This window comes from Geotrypetes seraphini, chromosome 2 (genome assembly GCF_902459505.1).
Source record: "Geotrypetes seraphini chromosome 2, aGeoSer1.1, whole genome shotgun sequence".
Classification (NCBI taxonomy): Eukaryota; Metazoa; Chordata; class Amphibia; order Gymnophiona; family Dermophiidae; genus Geotrypetes; species Geotrypetes seraphini.
This window is the reverse complement of record NC_047085.1, coordinates 301,181,024-301,198,248: the sequence shown is the minus strand read 5'-3', so window position 1 is coordinate 301,198,248 and position 17,225 is coordinate 301,181,024. Positions and strand designations below refer to the sequence as shown.

General features: G+C 41.9%; 1 protein-coding gene across 3 annotated transcripts in view; it reads right to left on the bottom strand.

Moving 5' to 3' along the window:
- The window catches only part of CYTH4 (cytohesin 4), a 187,112-nt gene that overhangs the window by 82,236 nt on the left and 87,651 nt on the right, over window positions 1-17,225 (bottom strand). For all 3 annotated transcript variants that reach the window (XM_033929891.1, XM_033929890.1, XM_033929892.1), the window contains exons 5-6: window positions 14,665-14,783; window positions 7,309-7,389 (exon numbers count right to left, since the gene is read on the bottom strand). In XM_033929891.1, coding sequence (XP_033785782.1) covers window positions 7,309-7,389; window positions 14,665-14,783 — 200 coding nt within the window. The remainder of the gene's footprint in view (window positions 1-7,308; window positions 7,390-14,664; window positions 14,784-17,225) is intronic.

Here is a 17,225-nt window from a genome sequence, read left to right as displayed (position 1 = left end):
TTTTTATAAAATATGTAAGCTTAATGTGAGAATGTAACTTTTTAGATATAAGAATGTAATTTTAGGACACGCCTATATGAAGCTAGCCTTATATGGAAATAAATAATGTGGACCAATTATATTGCAGATGGACTGTAACGAAGGAATGTCGTCATTTAGGATATATATGGATGTGTAACTGGTAAAACGTTGGAATTTTTTATGAGCAAGGCCAGCTTTTGGCTTCTGTAATAATTCTCATGATGCAAATGATAATAAATTGATAATGAATTGATTACACTTATGATCTAATATTGATAACCAATAAAAAATAAGATTTTGGATTTTATTAAAATATTTTGCATCATTATTTTTGTCATTTCATTTTACAACCCTAGAATAGCTATAAGTACGCTTGTGTGCAATTATCCTGATCAACCTTTAGACATAGTGGAGATTGGGCGTTTAGGCAGAGGAAGGCCATAATAAAAACATGGACGTTTGTTTTGGTTATGGACACTTTCCCTGCTTCTGGGTTGAACGTTTAGGGACTTAGGCCAAAAGGTGACTTAGACGCTTTTTTTGATTATGCCCCTCCACGTTTTTGCCAGGTACTAGTGACCTGGATTGGCCAATGTGAGGACAGGCTACTCAGCTTGATGGACCATTGGTCTGACCCAGTAAGGCTATTCTTATGTTCTTCTTTCTTCTCTTTTTGTCTGTCTAGGAATGTGGTGAGGCCAAGGAAGAAGCACTAAGGTATTTAGGAGAGAAACAGGTAGAGAGATTTAGAGAAATTCCAGAACAAAGTTTGGAGACCAGAGGATCTTAGTCTAAAGTTGTTTATTTTCTGTAGAGGTTGAGCCAGACATAAAGGTACCTGCTACCAAATAATTCATCTGCATCCAACATCACAATTGCAAAATATTTTTTTCTCATGGAACAACCCCAACTGATGTGTTGTGTGATTTTGTTTGACTTTAATTGGCAAGAGGATTTCCCACAGGCCCAAGAACTTTGAAAGGCTCTTTCACACTTGGCTGGGAAGGATTTTAGGAACATGGATTGTGTAATGACCTCTAAGCATCTGTGAGATGTGCTTAACCAGCAAGTAGTACAGAGATTAATTTTTTAGAACATGTCAATTTCCTTTTCCTAAATACTACTACTACTAATAATAATAATTTTATTATTATATACCACCATACCAAAAAAGTTCTAGGCGGTTCACAACAAGGTGAGCTAATACATGGGATACAGATAAAATACAAATTAGAATAATGGGCTTAAAAACAGATAAAGACAGAAAGCATTTACAATATAATGCAGAAAATACTGGCAAGGCAGAAGTAATACATAGAAAAGATAAAATACATCAAGTAGAATATAAGGAACTTGATTGAAAAAATGAAGCAGAATGCATTAAGATACCAGCCTATCAAAGAGTTGAGTCTTTAACAATTTTCTAAAATCAAGATAGAAAGAGACCTCTAACATAAATTTTCCAAGCCATACATTCAATTTAGCTATACATTCAATTTACTAAGACATGCATAAGAATATAATGGGCATTTTTAGCATTTAGGCCCAGATTCTGTAAACTGCGTCCTGATGGTAGGCAGCTGTAGGCATCCTACAGCTGTCTAATCAGCTAATTGGGATGCACTTTTTTTTAAAAAGCTCCCCAGGCAGGCCGCCTATATTGAAGCCACCTCGGGGAGCCTAGGGAGGCCCGCAAGCCCGCCTAAGCTTGCCTAAGGCTAGGTGAGACGTCGGGATGCTGTGGAGCAAAATAAAAGGGGTAATTTTACTTCTAAAACTAGAACTGCTAAGATATTTAGGGATTAGTTTAAAGTTTTAGAACAATGAAACGGATGCATTTACCAACTCTTGCCTCTTATTTGTAGGGGACCCGTTCTTGAAATAGTCTTTGGGCTAAACTGGTTGAACCTTAAGATCCTTCCCGAGATTCAAAAAAAGAATGAAGAAATAGCTAAAGCTAAGTACAAAAGTTTTAAAGTTGTATAAGAAAAGCTTATTGACTTGCACAAAACGTGGAGGGGCATAATAAAAAAAAAACGTCTAAGTCCCAAATGTCCAAAACAAGAGCTTTTAGGCAAAGGAGGAGCCAGGCAAATCCTTCGCCTAAAAGCTGGATTCTGTAACCGGTGTCTGTCAAAAACAACACCGGTTACAGAATCCACCCTCCCCCCACGACATCGGGGCAAGAGGGAGTTCAAGTCCTCTTGTCCCGTGACACCCCCGACCTCCCCGACGACATTAGGGCAAGAGGGAGTCCAAGCCCTCTTGCCCTGCGGCACTCCCGAACCCCCAATGAAGATCAGGGCAAGAGGGAGCCCAAGCCCTCTTGCCCCGTGACCCCCAACCCCCCCCCCACCAAGTCCGATGGGGCTAGGAGGGAGCCCAAGCCCTCCTGCCCCGCGGCTCATCTCCGAACCCCCAATTACGTTCAGGGCAGGAGGGAGCCCAAGCCTTCCTGCCTCGCGGGCCCCCCGATTACATTCGGGGCAGGAAGGAGCCCAAGCCTTCCTGCCCCGTGATCTCCAATTCCCCTCCAAGTCTGATGGGGCCAGGAGGGAGCCCAAGCCCTCCTGGCCAGGTGGACCCTCTAGCCCCCACCTCCTAGAAGATCGGGCAGGAGGGAGCCCAACCCCTCCTGCCCAGGTGGACCCTCTAGCCCACACCCCCACTAAAATTTGGGCAGGAGGGATTCTAGGCCCTTCTGCCCTCGAATCGCCCCCCCATGACCGCACCCCCCAAACCCCCAATCGTTGTCCCCCCCCCGCTGACCCGCAACCCCCCTACCACCAATCCCACCCTCCATACCTTGTCAACGTTGGCCGGACGGATGGGTGCCAAGCCCGCCTGTCTGGCAGGCCAGCCGGCTCCAGAATGGCTTAAATCCCACCCACAGGTGGGGCCTGAGGCGCCTGGGCCAACCAGAATAGGCCAAGGAAGCCTTAGGCTCCCCCTGTGGGCAGGGCCTTAGGCACATGGGTCGGGGTGGGGGGTGGGGGTCACGTGGCCAGGAGGGCTTGGGCTCCCTCCTGGCCCCATCGGACTTGGGGGGGGATTAGAGATCGCGGGGCAGGAGGGCTTGGGCTTCCTCCTTCCCTGATAGTGTGTGTGTGGGGGGGGTGATGTATCACGGCAGGAGAGATTGGCCATCTCCCCTGCCCCAATGCGATCACCCCTCTACCCGAACTGCCACAACCCATGGCAGAAGAGATTGGGATCTCTCCTGCCACGGGTCGCAGCAGTTCGGGTAGAGGGGTGATCGCATCGTGATATGGGAGACGAGGCATCTCTCCTGCCGCAATGGTTGCGGTGGGGGGGGGGGTAGGTTGCTGGGCCGCTGAACTGATCGCGCCAGCCACAATCAGCTCAGCAGCCCATTTTCGGCACTTATACCTGTTTTGACTTGGTCTAAGTCAAAACGTATAAGTGCCGATTAGGCAACCTGCCTAAAGTTTTGGTTATACCTGCTGCACACCTAGGTCTAGGCCAGCCCACCTCCTGCCCACCGCCCGCCCTTTCCCCTCCTCTAAAAACGCCTCTTTTATCTCTGTGCGTTTAGAAGCAGGGGAAAGGCCTAAGCTGGTTTTAGATACATCTAAAACCAGCTTTGATTATGGGTACTTAGACGATCAGGCTTTTTGATTGTCCAAGTAACCATTTAAGCCACTTTTTAGACTTTTGATTATGAGCCCCATAGAGTATAGAGCACAAACACTTTTTAAAAAAAAAACTAAGGTCTGATGATGAATAAAAGCCAGAAAGAGAAACAAGCCTTCAAATAATTTGGCTGGTGGTTGGCTGGAACTGAAGACCATAGAGGCACTTAGAAATGTACTATCTGAAAAATAGATTGCTTAGAAATTAGGCACTTTGAAGTGTAATTAGGAATATTTACTAAACTAAACTAAACTAAACCTTAGGTTTATATACCGCGTCATCTCCACGGAAGTGGAGCTCGACACGGTTTACAGGAATTAAAATAGAGAAAGGAACTCCAATGGGAAGGGCTGTTAGATAGGAAGGAAAGAGGGCTTTGAATAATGGGGGATGGGGGGGTGGTTACATTTTGGAGAAGAGCCAGGTTTTCAGATGTTTTCTGAAGTGTTGGAGGGAGGTCGAACTCCGAAGATGGGCGGAGAAGCTGTTCCACAGCTCGGTGATCCTGAAGAGGAGGGATGTTCCAAGTTTTCCTGTATGGGAAATGCCATTTAGAGATGGGAAGGATAGTTTAAATTTCTGAGTGGATCTGGTGGAGTGAGTACTCGAGAGCCAGGATAGTGGAAAGAGGGGAGGAAGGATGCCGTGAAGAGATTTGAAGGTGAGACAGGAGCACTTGTAGCGAACCCTGAGGGTGACTGGGAGCCAGTGAAGTTTAGACAGAAGCGGGGAGACATGGTCGAATTTGCCCTTTGTGAAGATTAGTTTAGCCGCGGTATTTTGAATCCGTTGGAGTCTGAGGAGACTTTTCTTTGTTAGGCTTAGGTAGATGGAGTTGCAGTAATCGAGTCTGGATAAGATGATGGATTGGACTAGGACAGCGAAGTGTTGTTGGTGAAAGCAGGATCTGACTTTTCTTAGCATATGAAGATTGAAAAAGCATTTTTTTACTAGGGAGTTGATGTGGTCGTTAAAGGACAGTGTAGAGTCGATGATGATTCCCAGAACTTTGCTAGAGTGCTCAAGCTGCAAGTTGGTGCCAGAGGGAAGTGGGATGTGGGAGGGTAGCTGATCCAGTTTCGGGCCGAGCCAAAGTAGTTTTGTTTTGGTCTCATTTAGCTTCATTTGAACGGTGAGGGCCCAGGATTGGAGATTTGTTATACAAGATGAGATGTTATCAGAGAGGTTGGTGAGGTTAGAGTCGGTCTCTAGAAGTATAAGGATGTCATCGGCGTAGGTGTAAAGTGTTTCAGAGGTGGATAGTTGGAGGAGTTTCAGGGAGGACATGTAAACATTGAAAAGAATCGGGGATAGAGGTGAACCCTGAGGGACTCCGCAGATCGGTTTCCAAGGGGAGGATGAGGTACCATTCGTGCTAACGAGGTAGGAGCGGGAACGTAAGAATTTTGAGAACCAGTCTAGGACTGTGGAACTTATGCCAATTTCAGAAAGTTGGAGGATTAGTATGTCATGGTGGACAATGTCGAAAGCTGCGGAGAGGTCAAATTGAAGAAGAACAGCAAACTTATTGCGTGAGTGGAGTTGTTGGACTTTTGAAATTAAAGAGGCTAAGAGGGATTCAGTGCTGTAGTTGGGTCTGAATCCATGTTGGTAGGGTAGGAGAATGGAGAATCTCTCAAGATAGGATGAGAGTTGGGTGGCTATGATGGACTCCAGCATTTTGGTCAGGAGAGGGATGTTAGCTATTGGGCGATAGCTGGAAGGGGTGGAGGGGTCCAGATCAGCTTTTTTCAAAAGAGGGGATAGGGAAATGTGTCCCATTTCTGTAGTAAATAGGCCTGAGAGCAGGGTGGAATTTAGAAGTTTGGTAAGAGATGAGATGGCCTGTGCTGGAATGTTCTCGTATAAGTAGGAGGGGAAAGGATCCAAAATACAGGCGCAGGATTTTAACTTGAGGCAGAGTTTAGAGACCTGGGAATCAGAAACGAGCTCGAAGGTGGTCCAGAATCTATCGGCTGGGATGTGATTGGTCTCGGTTAGATTAGGGTTGGAGGTAGTGAGCACCAGAGAGTTGTAGGCGGGTGTAGGGGGGAAGGAGCATCGTAAGGTAGTCACTTTCTGATTGAAGAATTTTGCTAGATCGTTAGCAGATGGAGAAGAGGGGGATGTGGAGGAATCATGTTTAGTGGATAAGGAACGCCAAATGTTGAACAAAGTGTTACTTTGGTTGTTGGATCTGGAGATTTTGTTGCCGTAGTAGTTCTTCCTTGATTTTTTAAATTCCGTGTTGTAGAACTTGATAAGAGCCCTCCAGGACTGTCTGTCGGTGGGGGATTTGGATTTTTTCCATTGACGTTCCAGTGTTCGACATTTCTGCTTTAGTTGTCTGTGGTAGGGAAGATACCAGGGGGCCTTGCGGGAGTAGGAGACAGATTTTGTGGTTAGAGGAGCAAGGGAGTGGTAGGTGGTCTCAGAGAGGGTGGTCCAATTGTGCCAGTTGGATTCAGGGTTTGAAGGGTTTGGGATGGTTGGGATTAGGTTGAGGAATTTGGCCCAGAACAAATCGCTTGTAATTTTTTTTCGGAAGGTAATGGGATTGGAGGAATGAGGGGGAGGGGGGTCGAGGAGGGACATGAAAACGGGGAGGCAGAAAGCCCCTAGGAAGTGGTCGGACCAAGGGACGGGTTCCCAGCGGGTGTCGTCGATCGAAGTTTTGTATACGGTGAGGTCGATGAAGCTGATGATGTCTAGCGCATGCCCTTTTTCATGGGTTGGGGAGGGAGCCGGGGGGGGGAAGCCTAAAGAGGTGAGGAAGTTGTTGAGATCGATTGCATCCTTGTTGGTGGTATCGTTTATGTGAAGATTGATATCTCCAATGATTAGTAATCTTTGGAATTTGAGGAAGGCGTTTGTAATGGTCTCAAGGACGAGGTCAGATGATTTGTTCCAGGGGGATGAAGGAGGCCGATATAAGAGCAGGATACCTAGTGGGTGTGGGTGGAGCTCGTCATTGACAGAGGCGAGCATGTATTCAAGGAAGGCATGGCTACCCTTTTCTAGAAGTTGGACGTCGAAGAATGATTTATGGAGGAGTGCCAGACCACCTCCTTTTCGTTTAATTCTGGGGGAGAAGAGGCCTTGGTAACCGTGGGGACACAAATAGGTTTCTAAAGTAGCAATCATAAACATCTAAGTGTTTGCACTTAGATGTGTAAGTTCTGAAATAGCCTTTGACACATGTAAATGTCAGCCCTTACACATGTAAGCTGCTCAGTTGCTGGATGTTTTCTGGATTGACAGATTTAAAATGGATGATCCTGCCACATGTAGCTGACACAGACACGTACATTCCTGCATTTATTTTAGAAAATAACTATTTTTGGCAGGTCTTTCTCTAAAATGCTACTAGAATTGGACACATTCAGACCCGGACATATCAATTTTGATTTTTACATTCCATCTAAATGGGCCTTATACTTAGTAAACAAGCTCTGTTGCCAAATTTGGGAGCTGTGGTAAACAGCTTGCATTAACGCATGTCAGCATTTTATAACTAGCTCCCCTTTTTAATTTGTTGCACAACAGATTGGTATCCTTCCGTCTGTGCTGACAATACAACAGAACACTGAACAGAGGATCAAATATTGAGGATACAGACAGCTTATGACTCACCGTAGGGCTTGCACAAGATTGAGATCTGAGAATTCATGTTGCTCCACAAATGCTTGTAGAACCTGAATATTCTTGGTACCCCTAGGATTGGAAATAAATAGAAGACACGTCAGGCCACAAACTTGTCATTCCATAAATGTGCATACCTTATGCTAGCTTAATTCAGTTTAGTTTATTGAAATTTGATATACTGCTTAGTCCATTAGGATTGCAGAGGGTTGCCCCAGGTACTTTAGTTAGATTGTAAACCTGCCAGGACAGATAGGGAGAAATACTTAGGGCTCCTTTTACGAAGGTGCGTTAGGGTCTTAACACATGGAATAGCGTGCGTTAAAATGCTGCACGCACTAGCTGCTACCACCTCCTCTTTTGCAGGTGGTAGTTTTTCGGCTAGCACGCACTAATCTGGTGCGTGCGCTAAAAACGCCAGCGCATCTTCGTAAAAGGAGCCCTTACAGTATCTGAATGTAAACCATTTTGAATAGAAGCGGTATATAAAAAAATGTAAATAAATTAAAAATAAAGTTAAAACAGAAAGGAACTCCAAATAATATATAGGAAAGATTCTTACCACAAACACATTAAAAAAAAATATATAAATGTTATATTAAGCAGAGAGGAGAGCATCATCAACCTCAGTCTAAAGCAATTAAAAAAATAAAAAAGAGTCTTCAGCTGCTCGTAAACCTTGTTAAACTATTCTCAGCATGGATAGTTAATGGAAACCAATTCCAAAAGATAAGGAGCCAGTCAAAAAAAAAAAAGGCTGATTCTTGGGTAGCAACTCAATATACTTTAGAAGGTTGAGGTATTACCATCCTGAAATTTGCTAGAGAACAGAGAGGGCTGTTGGGTACGTAAGGCATTGCTAATGATTCTAGATAACATAGGATCTGATCAAAGTAGGTTTTACTGGCACCCAATGAAACTGAACCAAGAGTACCGTATTTTCACGCATATAACGCGCGCGTTATACACGATTTTACAAACCGAGTATAACCATGCGCGTTATATGCGTGAGCGCGTTGTACAAATTTTTTTTTACATAGTTCCCCCCCCCGACATCAGATTCATCACCCCGAAGGACCACTCGCACCCCACCCCGAAGGACCGCTCGCACCCCCCCAGCCTCCCTCCCCCGCTTGGAGAAGCTGCCTACCGTTGTTTCCCGATGCCAGTGAGCCCTGCTGCTTCCTCTGCCGGCGGTCCCGCCCCTTCTCTGAGCCCTGCGCTGCTCTGCTTCCTCTGCCGGCGGTCCCGCCCTTTCTCTGATGTCAGACAAGGGGCGGGACCGCGGCAGAGGAAGCAGCAGGGCTCACTGGCATCGGGAAACAACGGTAGGCAGCTTCTCCGTGCAGGGGGGAGGGGCTGGAAAGGAGAGTCGGGACTAGAGGAGACTCGGGGCAGAGCTGGAAAGGAGAGTCGGGACCAGAGGAGATTCAGGGCAGGGCTGGAAAGGAGAGTCGGGACCAGAGGAGATTCAGGGCAGGGCTGGAAAGGAGAGTCGGGTCCAGAGGAGACTCGGGGCAGGGCTGGAAAGGAGAGTCGGGACCAGAGGAGACTCGGGGCAGAGGGCAGGGCGGCGAGAGGAGAGTCGGGGCGGCGAGAGGAGAGTCAGGGCGGCGACAGGAGAGTCGGGGCGGCAAGCAGCATGCGCAGTATACGCGTGTGCGTGCTATATAAAAATTTGTTTACATATATTTAGGTTTCCCGCGCGCTATACCCGTGTGCGCGTTTTACACGGGTGCGCGGTATCTGCGTGAAAATACGGTATATTAACACATTTCCCAATAATTGAATTGCAGAATTTTGAAGATTTTGAAGTCTTTTTAAGGAAATGTTAGCGAGGCCAGCATAAACAATGTTACCTTAATCCAATCTGAAAATAAGCAGAGCATTAATCAGGGAGTGCATAGCTAAAGGCTCAACTCTATAAGTCCCCTGCTTTCATTGATAGGATTCTAATTCCCTATGCCTCTGCTAGAATACTCCGGTCTAATGACCAACATCTACTAACTGTTCCCTCACTTAAGACAATATATTTTTGGGGTCATGGCCCCCCAATTGTGGATTTCCATGCCATTCTATTTGAAAGAGGAAAGAAATATCGATAGATTTAAGAGTCAGTTGAAATGTTTTCTTTTTAAAGATGCTTTTAACTGCTAGACACTGTAAAACTCTGTCAAAGATCTATCTTTATTTTTCTCTTTAAAAAAATAAAAAACAAAATACCCCTCCTTTTGTATTTTTTCTTGAATGTTTCATCTGCCTTCGATTATTGTATTTCCATCCCATTTCTCGTACTGGTCCTGTCTGTCTTGTAAGTCATGTATTTGCTAAAGGAATTTTTGTTTCCCTGTATAATGTCATAAATTGTTTTTAGAATTGTGCATCGCCTTTAATATATGATTAGGTGATTAATCAAATTTTAAATAAACTTGAAACTTAACTGATGCAAGATAAAAAAAATTTTAACAGCACTGAACTTTGCTGCAAAAATGTTTAATTAATAATCAATGACTATCATTAAATATTCAAAAGTGAAGAATTTGGAAGATATAGAAAAGCCAGATCACTTATTTACAGCTTATTTATATATTCTGTTAAATGTAGTTTAAAGTACAGACTTGGACACATGGCTGCCCCTCCTATCTGGCCCTTCATATAGTTACCTATACATCTTATGTTTGGTCACAGGGCACCAGCTAGTTGTCCCTCCTGTAGCCTCCTCTCATCTTAATTCCAGTAGATCAGTGCAATCTTTTTGGGCTGGAACCCTATGGTCATGCCAGCAGCAATATTCATGACCTCACTGAGGCGTGCCATTTGGGGTCATGATACACAGTTGGGGAAGCCCTATATTAAACGCTTTACCTTCTTTTTTCTCACCACTAGCTCTTTGGAACAAACTTTCCCAAGCCCTCCAAGATGGATCATCCTGTGTCAAATTTAGGTCTGCCCTGAAGACTCATATTTTTTTACATAGGTTTTTGGTACCTTTTAGACATGATGATGCCCTAGTCTTGGTTTGTCGGCCTGCTCTTCTCCTCTTCCTCTTCAGATTAGTTCTTTTCCTCCATTACAATATTTGTTTGTGAACCGCTAGGGATGGGCAGCCAAAAACATTTTGTTTTGGGTCATTTTTCATGTAACTTCCAAGAATATTCATTTTTGGACATTTTATCACCATGGGATCAAAGTCATTGACTGTGTACTCTTTTGAAAGAGGGCTTACTATGCGCATATGTGCAGTGGTTGTACATGCACAATAGTATGGATAAGTTCAAGTTCAATTTATTTGATATACCGCCAATATAAAACCAAAGTTAAAATCTAAGTGGTTTATAATAGAATAAAAATATGAGAGGGGATTAAAACTAGCAGATACTCTGTTTGTAAACATTACATTTCATTTCTAGACCGCAAAACCTCTCGGATCGATGCGGTTCACAAAAATAAGAAACTTGCTAATAATCATAAACATTATTTAATTTCCTAGAAACCTTACAAATAAAATCAATTTTTGTAGTTTTCTGAAGTGTATATACGAATACAACTGCGCAAACAGAGTACATAACTCCCTGTCCCAACTAATGGCCTGATAGGTAAACAAGCGCTGTAAAAACTTCTTGTAAGTGCAACCTCGAACAAGAGGAAAAACGAATAAAGATGTAATATGGAATGGATGATCCACTTTAAAGAAAGTAAATAACTCAGGTGCTTGCCCATATAAAGCTTTATAACAAAGGGTCCCAAATTTAATAGTATTTGGGCCTCAAATGGAAGCCAATGGAGTTCTCTGTAATATGATCTGATTTCTTCAAATCAAAAATCAAGTGCACTGCCATGTTTTAGATTTACAAAGCTTTTACAAAGCTGCGCTAGTGGTTTTATCGCACACACTGGATTAGTGCACGCTAGCTGGAAATCTACCGCCTGCTATTCCGCGCGTTAAGGCCCTAGCACGGCTTTGTAAAAGGAGCCCTTGATGGAATCTAAATTTCTATGTTGCCCAGCAGCCTGCACTTTCTTAAAGGGTGTGCACTTTAATTGGCAAATTATAAAATACTTGAATTCTCATAGTTTTTCTACTCATTTTTATTGCAGCAGAAAAAGGAAGATGCCTTGCTTCACCATACCAACTCAATAACCCTAGCTATAGCACATGTAGATTTTTTCTCATGCATGTATTCTATTTTTGTTCTGCAGGTTTTCAGGTTCTCCTCCCGTTTTGGATTTTTATTGTTTATTTTTATTTTTTCATCTTTTATTTTCATCTTATCTTGTTCTGCACATGTTTTCTCAGCATTTTTTCTGTTTCATATTTTGTAATCCACGTGAACAGGCTGGGGTGAATAATCTGATGACATGTTTCCCCAGTTGTGTGCACAATTGATGTTGTGTTCTGAGCTTAAAGTCCCTGTGGCCTCTTTGGCTCCTCCCCCTCTCTGTAGCCCAACGGTCAGCGACAATGTTCTCAGTGTGTATATCAGGTGTAGTCGGCTGAAATTTGGCGGTTCCTGATTAAGGGGCGTTATGTGTTCAAACCGAGCCCGGTTGGACCTGTCTAGTGATTTTGAAACCACAGGTTAAATAATAATTATAAAAGTTTATATACCGCAGGACCGTACAGTTCTATGCGGGTTACAATAGTTAAAAATACTACAAACTGAGTAAAACTTACAAAGTTAAAAACTAGTAACTAAAAACCTTAAGATCAGTTATTGTATAAGATTTTGCAAATCAGCTACCTAAGTGCTTCAAGAACAAATATGTTTTTAGATGTCTCCTAAATTCCTCATAAGTACTAGTAAGTGAAAGCAATTTTTCCAAATCTTTACCCCATAATGCTGACTGATTCGAAAAAGATGTTGAGAACATTGGACAGTATTTGATTGGAGCGACGATCATCTCTGGATTTCACATGATTTCCAGCTAAGTAGTCTGTTCAGCTGTATCTTGATGGATTATTTTTTTACATTTTCTGAGACTGCTGTTTTTATTTTCCTGTCGGGCTCACATGTTTAATGCACTTAATAGTGTATCGCCAGAAAATGTTTGCCCTACCCTATTTTCCCTTATAGCAAAAACGATTTTGCCTCAATATATGGCAAACAAACAAAAAGGCAAACGAGATGTCTGAAACAACCAATGGTATAGTTTGTTAACTTGAAAAGTTTAAAATCTATAGTCCCAGCAGGGATCCAAGTTTCGGCACTCAGGAAGTGCCTTCCTCATGGGACGAACAAGAAGCCGGCACTCGCAGGTAAAAAAATGCACTGCTTGTACAAGCAGCCCATGAAGGCATCTTCAAAAGTTAATAAAAATTATTTAAATTTAAAAAAGCACACATGGGGGGGTATAACACAGCAATACGTAAGGAGCAGAAAATGATAAAACAGAGAGTAAACAGGGACATCAAATATAATTTAAGGAGAAACATAGGGGACAAAAAGGACTTATAGAAAACAGTGGATTCTAAAATCTTTTGACTCGCTCAATTTAAGTTGAAAGCTTTCTCAAAGAGGTAGTATCTATACTGTACCCCCCAAAAAAATTAAAAAATTATACAAAGCTTGTTTTCCACATAACTCTGTCTTAACTTGCAATATAATTAGTGATATATCATCTTGAATAAATTTGCAATAGGCCTATACTCATGCCGGCCCTCCTCACCTAGATGACATCACTGCCACCTAGCGATTGTCATCATGATAACGTGCAAACACCATTCTACTTTAAGCATAAAGAGTTACCATGGTTTCCAGTCAACAGTATCTGGATAAAGGTTATTGCTCTCATAGACTGGGGCAAGAGTTTTCAGAAGAGGTAGAAGAGGGTAAGTGCAGAATATGTTTTAAAGAAATTGCAAGAAATGTGCTCAGTTCATCACCGGTCAGGAAGCAGAAGGGCCTGATCAAGTTTGCACAGAAGAAAACATTGTTTAAAAAACCAAATTAGTGAAGTGACATCATTTATATGAGGTGGCTGGTGTGAGTGTAGACATATCACAAATTTATTCAGGATGATAGATGCCCAATTTTATTGAAATTGGTCAAGTTTTAACTGAATTATGCAGAAAACAAACTTCATATAGCTTTTTTTAAACACAGTGTATAAGTGGAAGATTGCTTTTATGTGAACATATAGGCATATGAAATAACTGCTTCTGCTGAAAATGGCAGCAAATACACAAGTATTTGCTGATGTCCTTATCCTTATACGTACTTTACAGAAAGCTCCACATTCAGCAAAGCCTTTGGTAAAATAATAGGGGAACTGTGGACATCTCAACCTGAATGTCCTAAATTGACTGGGCATTCATACTGAGGGCACATTTGAAGTGGAATCCTTAATTCTTTGGAAAGGACAAAGCTTTGATACTTATAGTTTTTACCCTTGCAATGTCAATAAATTAAAAGGTTCTCCATACATTTACTCATTCAGATGAAAGGCAAATCCCACATTCACCCATGCAATTTATGTTAATGGAAATTTTGTACCAGTAGTACCATGTTTGCCCAAAAATAAGGCACTGTCTTATATTAATTTTCAGCATTCCGTGCCACATTGCTGATGACATCATCAGTGATGCAGCAAAGGAACACCCGGGCGTGAGAAGGCCGTGATGCAGCCTATGAAAGTGACAGTTGATACCAGGATCTATGACAGCTTCAAGTATTATGGTCATTCCAAACAAAGCATCAAGCAAGTCAGTGCAGTGGAATTTGAACAGCAAGATCCAGGTGTAATGCCCATATAACTCTTATTTCTGTACAAATATGTAAGCCTTCCTGGAACAGAAATATCTACTCTAACTGAATTTATAAGAGGCCTGCAAGCATGATGGCTATTTTGGTGGTATACCTTTAGGTATAGTAGGTTTTTATCTATTCCTGGAAGGCTCACAATAACATATAAAGAAATTAAGGTGGGATTAGTACCTGGGTCCTGTTGTTTAAAGTCCACTGCACTGACCACAAAGCTGTCTCTCTGCTCTGCAGGGAAATCTGTGTGGCCATTTTGGTACAAATGATATTAGGCAGACATTTTTGTGCCTACTTTTTTAGAGTTCAGATTTTGACGGTTCATTTTGGATGTTTTCAGCACAAGGACATCCTTCCTCGTGTATTTTTGAATAAGAAATACTGACATCTTTCCTGTTCGAAAATGGCTATGAGAAGGATGGAATTTTTTTGGATGTTATGAGCAGAACATCGCAATTCTGACTTGGATATTCTTTCAAAAATGACTCACCATGTGTCTCTGCAAATTGATAAAACAAATCTTGTAGCAATTATGACTTCAATGAAACTGCAGACATTTATGCCTGCTTCAATAGGTCACTTATCTCACCGTTCACCCAGGTAATCTCCAATCGCTGTCTTGCTGAGCCCCTCTCCTTTGTACAGGAATTCTGCAATCTCTACAGCACTGTCTGACAATAGGTTTTTCTCAATGAGAAACTCGATACCCTAAAGAAAGAAGAAAAGGGGTAGATGGTACCAAATCTGTAGCAGTCAGGACTCAAAATTAGAATACAATATCTTATCCCATTTAATTCAGATGGACCTGACAATTTGGCAAGTTTAAAACAGCATTACTAGCATTGATCCTTATGATTTGAATTTACATATTTCTTGGCCCTATTTCTTTCTCTCTGCACTTTATTCTTAGGTCCATTTTAATTTCTAATACAAGCTTTGGAGGCCTTTTACTAAGCAAAATAGGCTAATATGGGATGTGGTAAAATATCCTCTGTTAGTTTTGCCATTAGCATGTAGTAATGGCATACTAATTCTTTAAAAATAATTTTTGGTTGGGGCATGTCATGGGTGTAGAATGACCAAATGCAAAAGAAACGGTAGAGAGGATGTTCATGATGCAGGCATTTATTCAATCAATGAGACGATGCAATATAAAAATCCACATATACATGAGCTGAAGCAGACTCAACAGAGTCTGTGCTTTAATGCCTGTTATTCTGAGCACATGACCCTATAGGCAGGAGAGATTGTGCTTCCCTCCTGCCAATTTGTCATCCAATGGTACAACTGTGTCGGGGGATGTCAATGGTTCAAGGAATGTTGGGGGATGTGGAGGGGATTTGGGGGGGGGGGGTTAGGGGATATCGTGGGAGGAGTGACCAGGTCATTCTCAAAAAAAAAAAAATAGATAGATGTGTTGCTGTTTTGAGAATGCACGTTTTCTCTACCGGATTTCTGGATATCTTTCTCAAAATGTCCAAATTCAGACTTAGATGCCCCTCTATTTGTTTTCATTGTGTTTATCCAACAAGTAGCTAGTATCACTGCCCTATAACTGGTAGGAATATTCTTGAATTTATTTTGTACAGAGTGAATCACACTCACAGATCTCCTTTATTTAATGCACCTAGAGCCATTTTCAGTTAAGCGGAATTGAAATGTTTTGATTAGATCAGAAAATACTTCAGTTATTGCAGAACACTGCAGTTTGATTAATTTTTAAAATGGAAAAAAATGTGATCATGCAGTCCCTTTTTTTAAATCCAGGTTCACTGGATACCTAGTTCAATTATTGCTTTGATAGGCTAAGCACATTGTTTTCCATCATTTTCAGGTCTAAGAGTAAAATAATTCTGTTTTTAGTCTTTTAAATTTAGAATTCTTTTCTTCTTATTATCTGGCTAATACCTTCTTATCTTTTTTGAAGACAATTGATGACATATCTTTTTCATAAATACTTAATCTAGCAATTTTAGTGCTATAATATATTTTTTATGTAATATTCTAGTGCTGTTCACTATATTCTTGATTTGTGACTTTGCTACTGACCTTACCAAGAGAAGGCGGGTTATAAATGCATAACATAATATAACATAAAATAAATATTGCACTAAGGTGTTTTTTATTATTATTTATTTATTCAATTTTAGAACTACATAACAAGCAATAAATTTGCCTACAGAAAAACAGAGTCCAGAACATATCTATAAATATAAATTACAAAGGTATACAATTAAAGAAGATAAGAAAAATATAAAGGACTCTTACTTAGACCACCGTAATTGGGAGAATTCAATATTCGAAGATTAAGCCGTCTATTATAATTTTCTATCTGTTCCATCTTTCAATAAACCACCAACTTATCCTTTATAGCTTCAGGGACTGTTTCTTTTAGTATATTTAATTCATTTTGAACCTGTTTTACTTGGCCCAGACATTCTGTTTTCACCATCTAGGTTATTTTGTAAGAATATTTTTTATAGTAGTATCCAGCTTTTTCAAGATCATCCAAATTTCTACCAGGGGAATTGTCAGAGAAACACTGGAACTTATCAATGCTCCTTTGCATATAATCCTTGGCATTCGATTGTTGGGGCTTTCCTTCCTCTCAGAAAGTAATCACATTGATGCCTTCCATCCCTGTGGAGTTGACAGGTTGACCCCATAGATCTTCCGGACACGGCGGTAAGTTAGATGCTGGGGAGAAAGTGACATCAACTCCCAGAGAGGAGAAAAGCACTCTTTTGTTAATCTCCTCAGCCAGGGCCCTACACACCAGCAATTCTGGAACAGGTCTGAGAGCAAAGCAGTCAAGGGTAGGCTGAGTCGGCAAAGATGTCCAGGCTAGAGAGGACACTTAACATAAGAATATAAGAATAGCCTTACTGGTTCAGACCAATGGCCCATCAAGCCCAGTAGCCTGTTCTCATGGTGGCCAATCTAGGTCACTAGTACCTGGCCAAAACCCAAGGAGTAGCAATACTCCATGCTACCAATCCAGGGCAAGCAGTGGCTTCCCCATGTCTTTCTCAACAACTGACTATGGACTTTTCCTCCAGGAAATTGTCTGAACCTTTCTTAAAACCCGTTACGCTATCTGCTCTTATCACAACCTCTCCAGCCTGCTGCTCACGCTGGCATTGGCTTTCC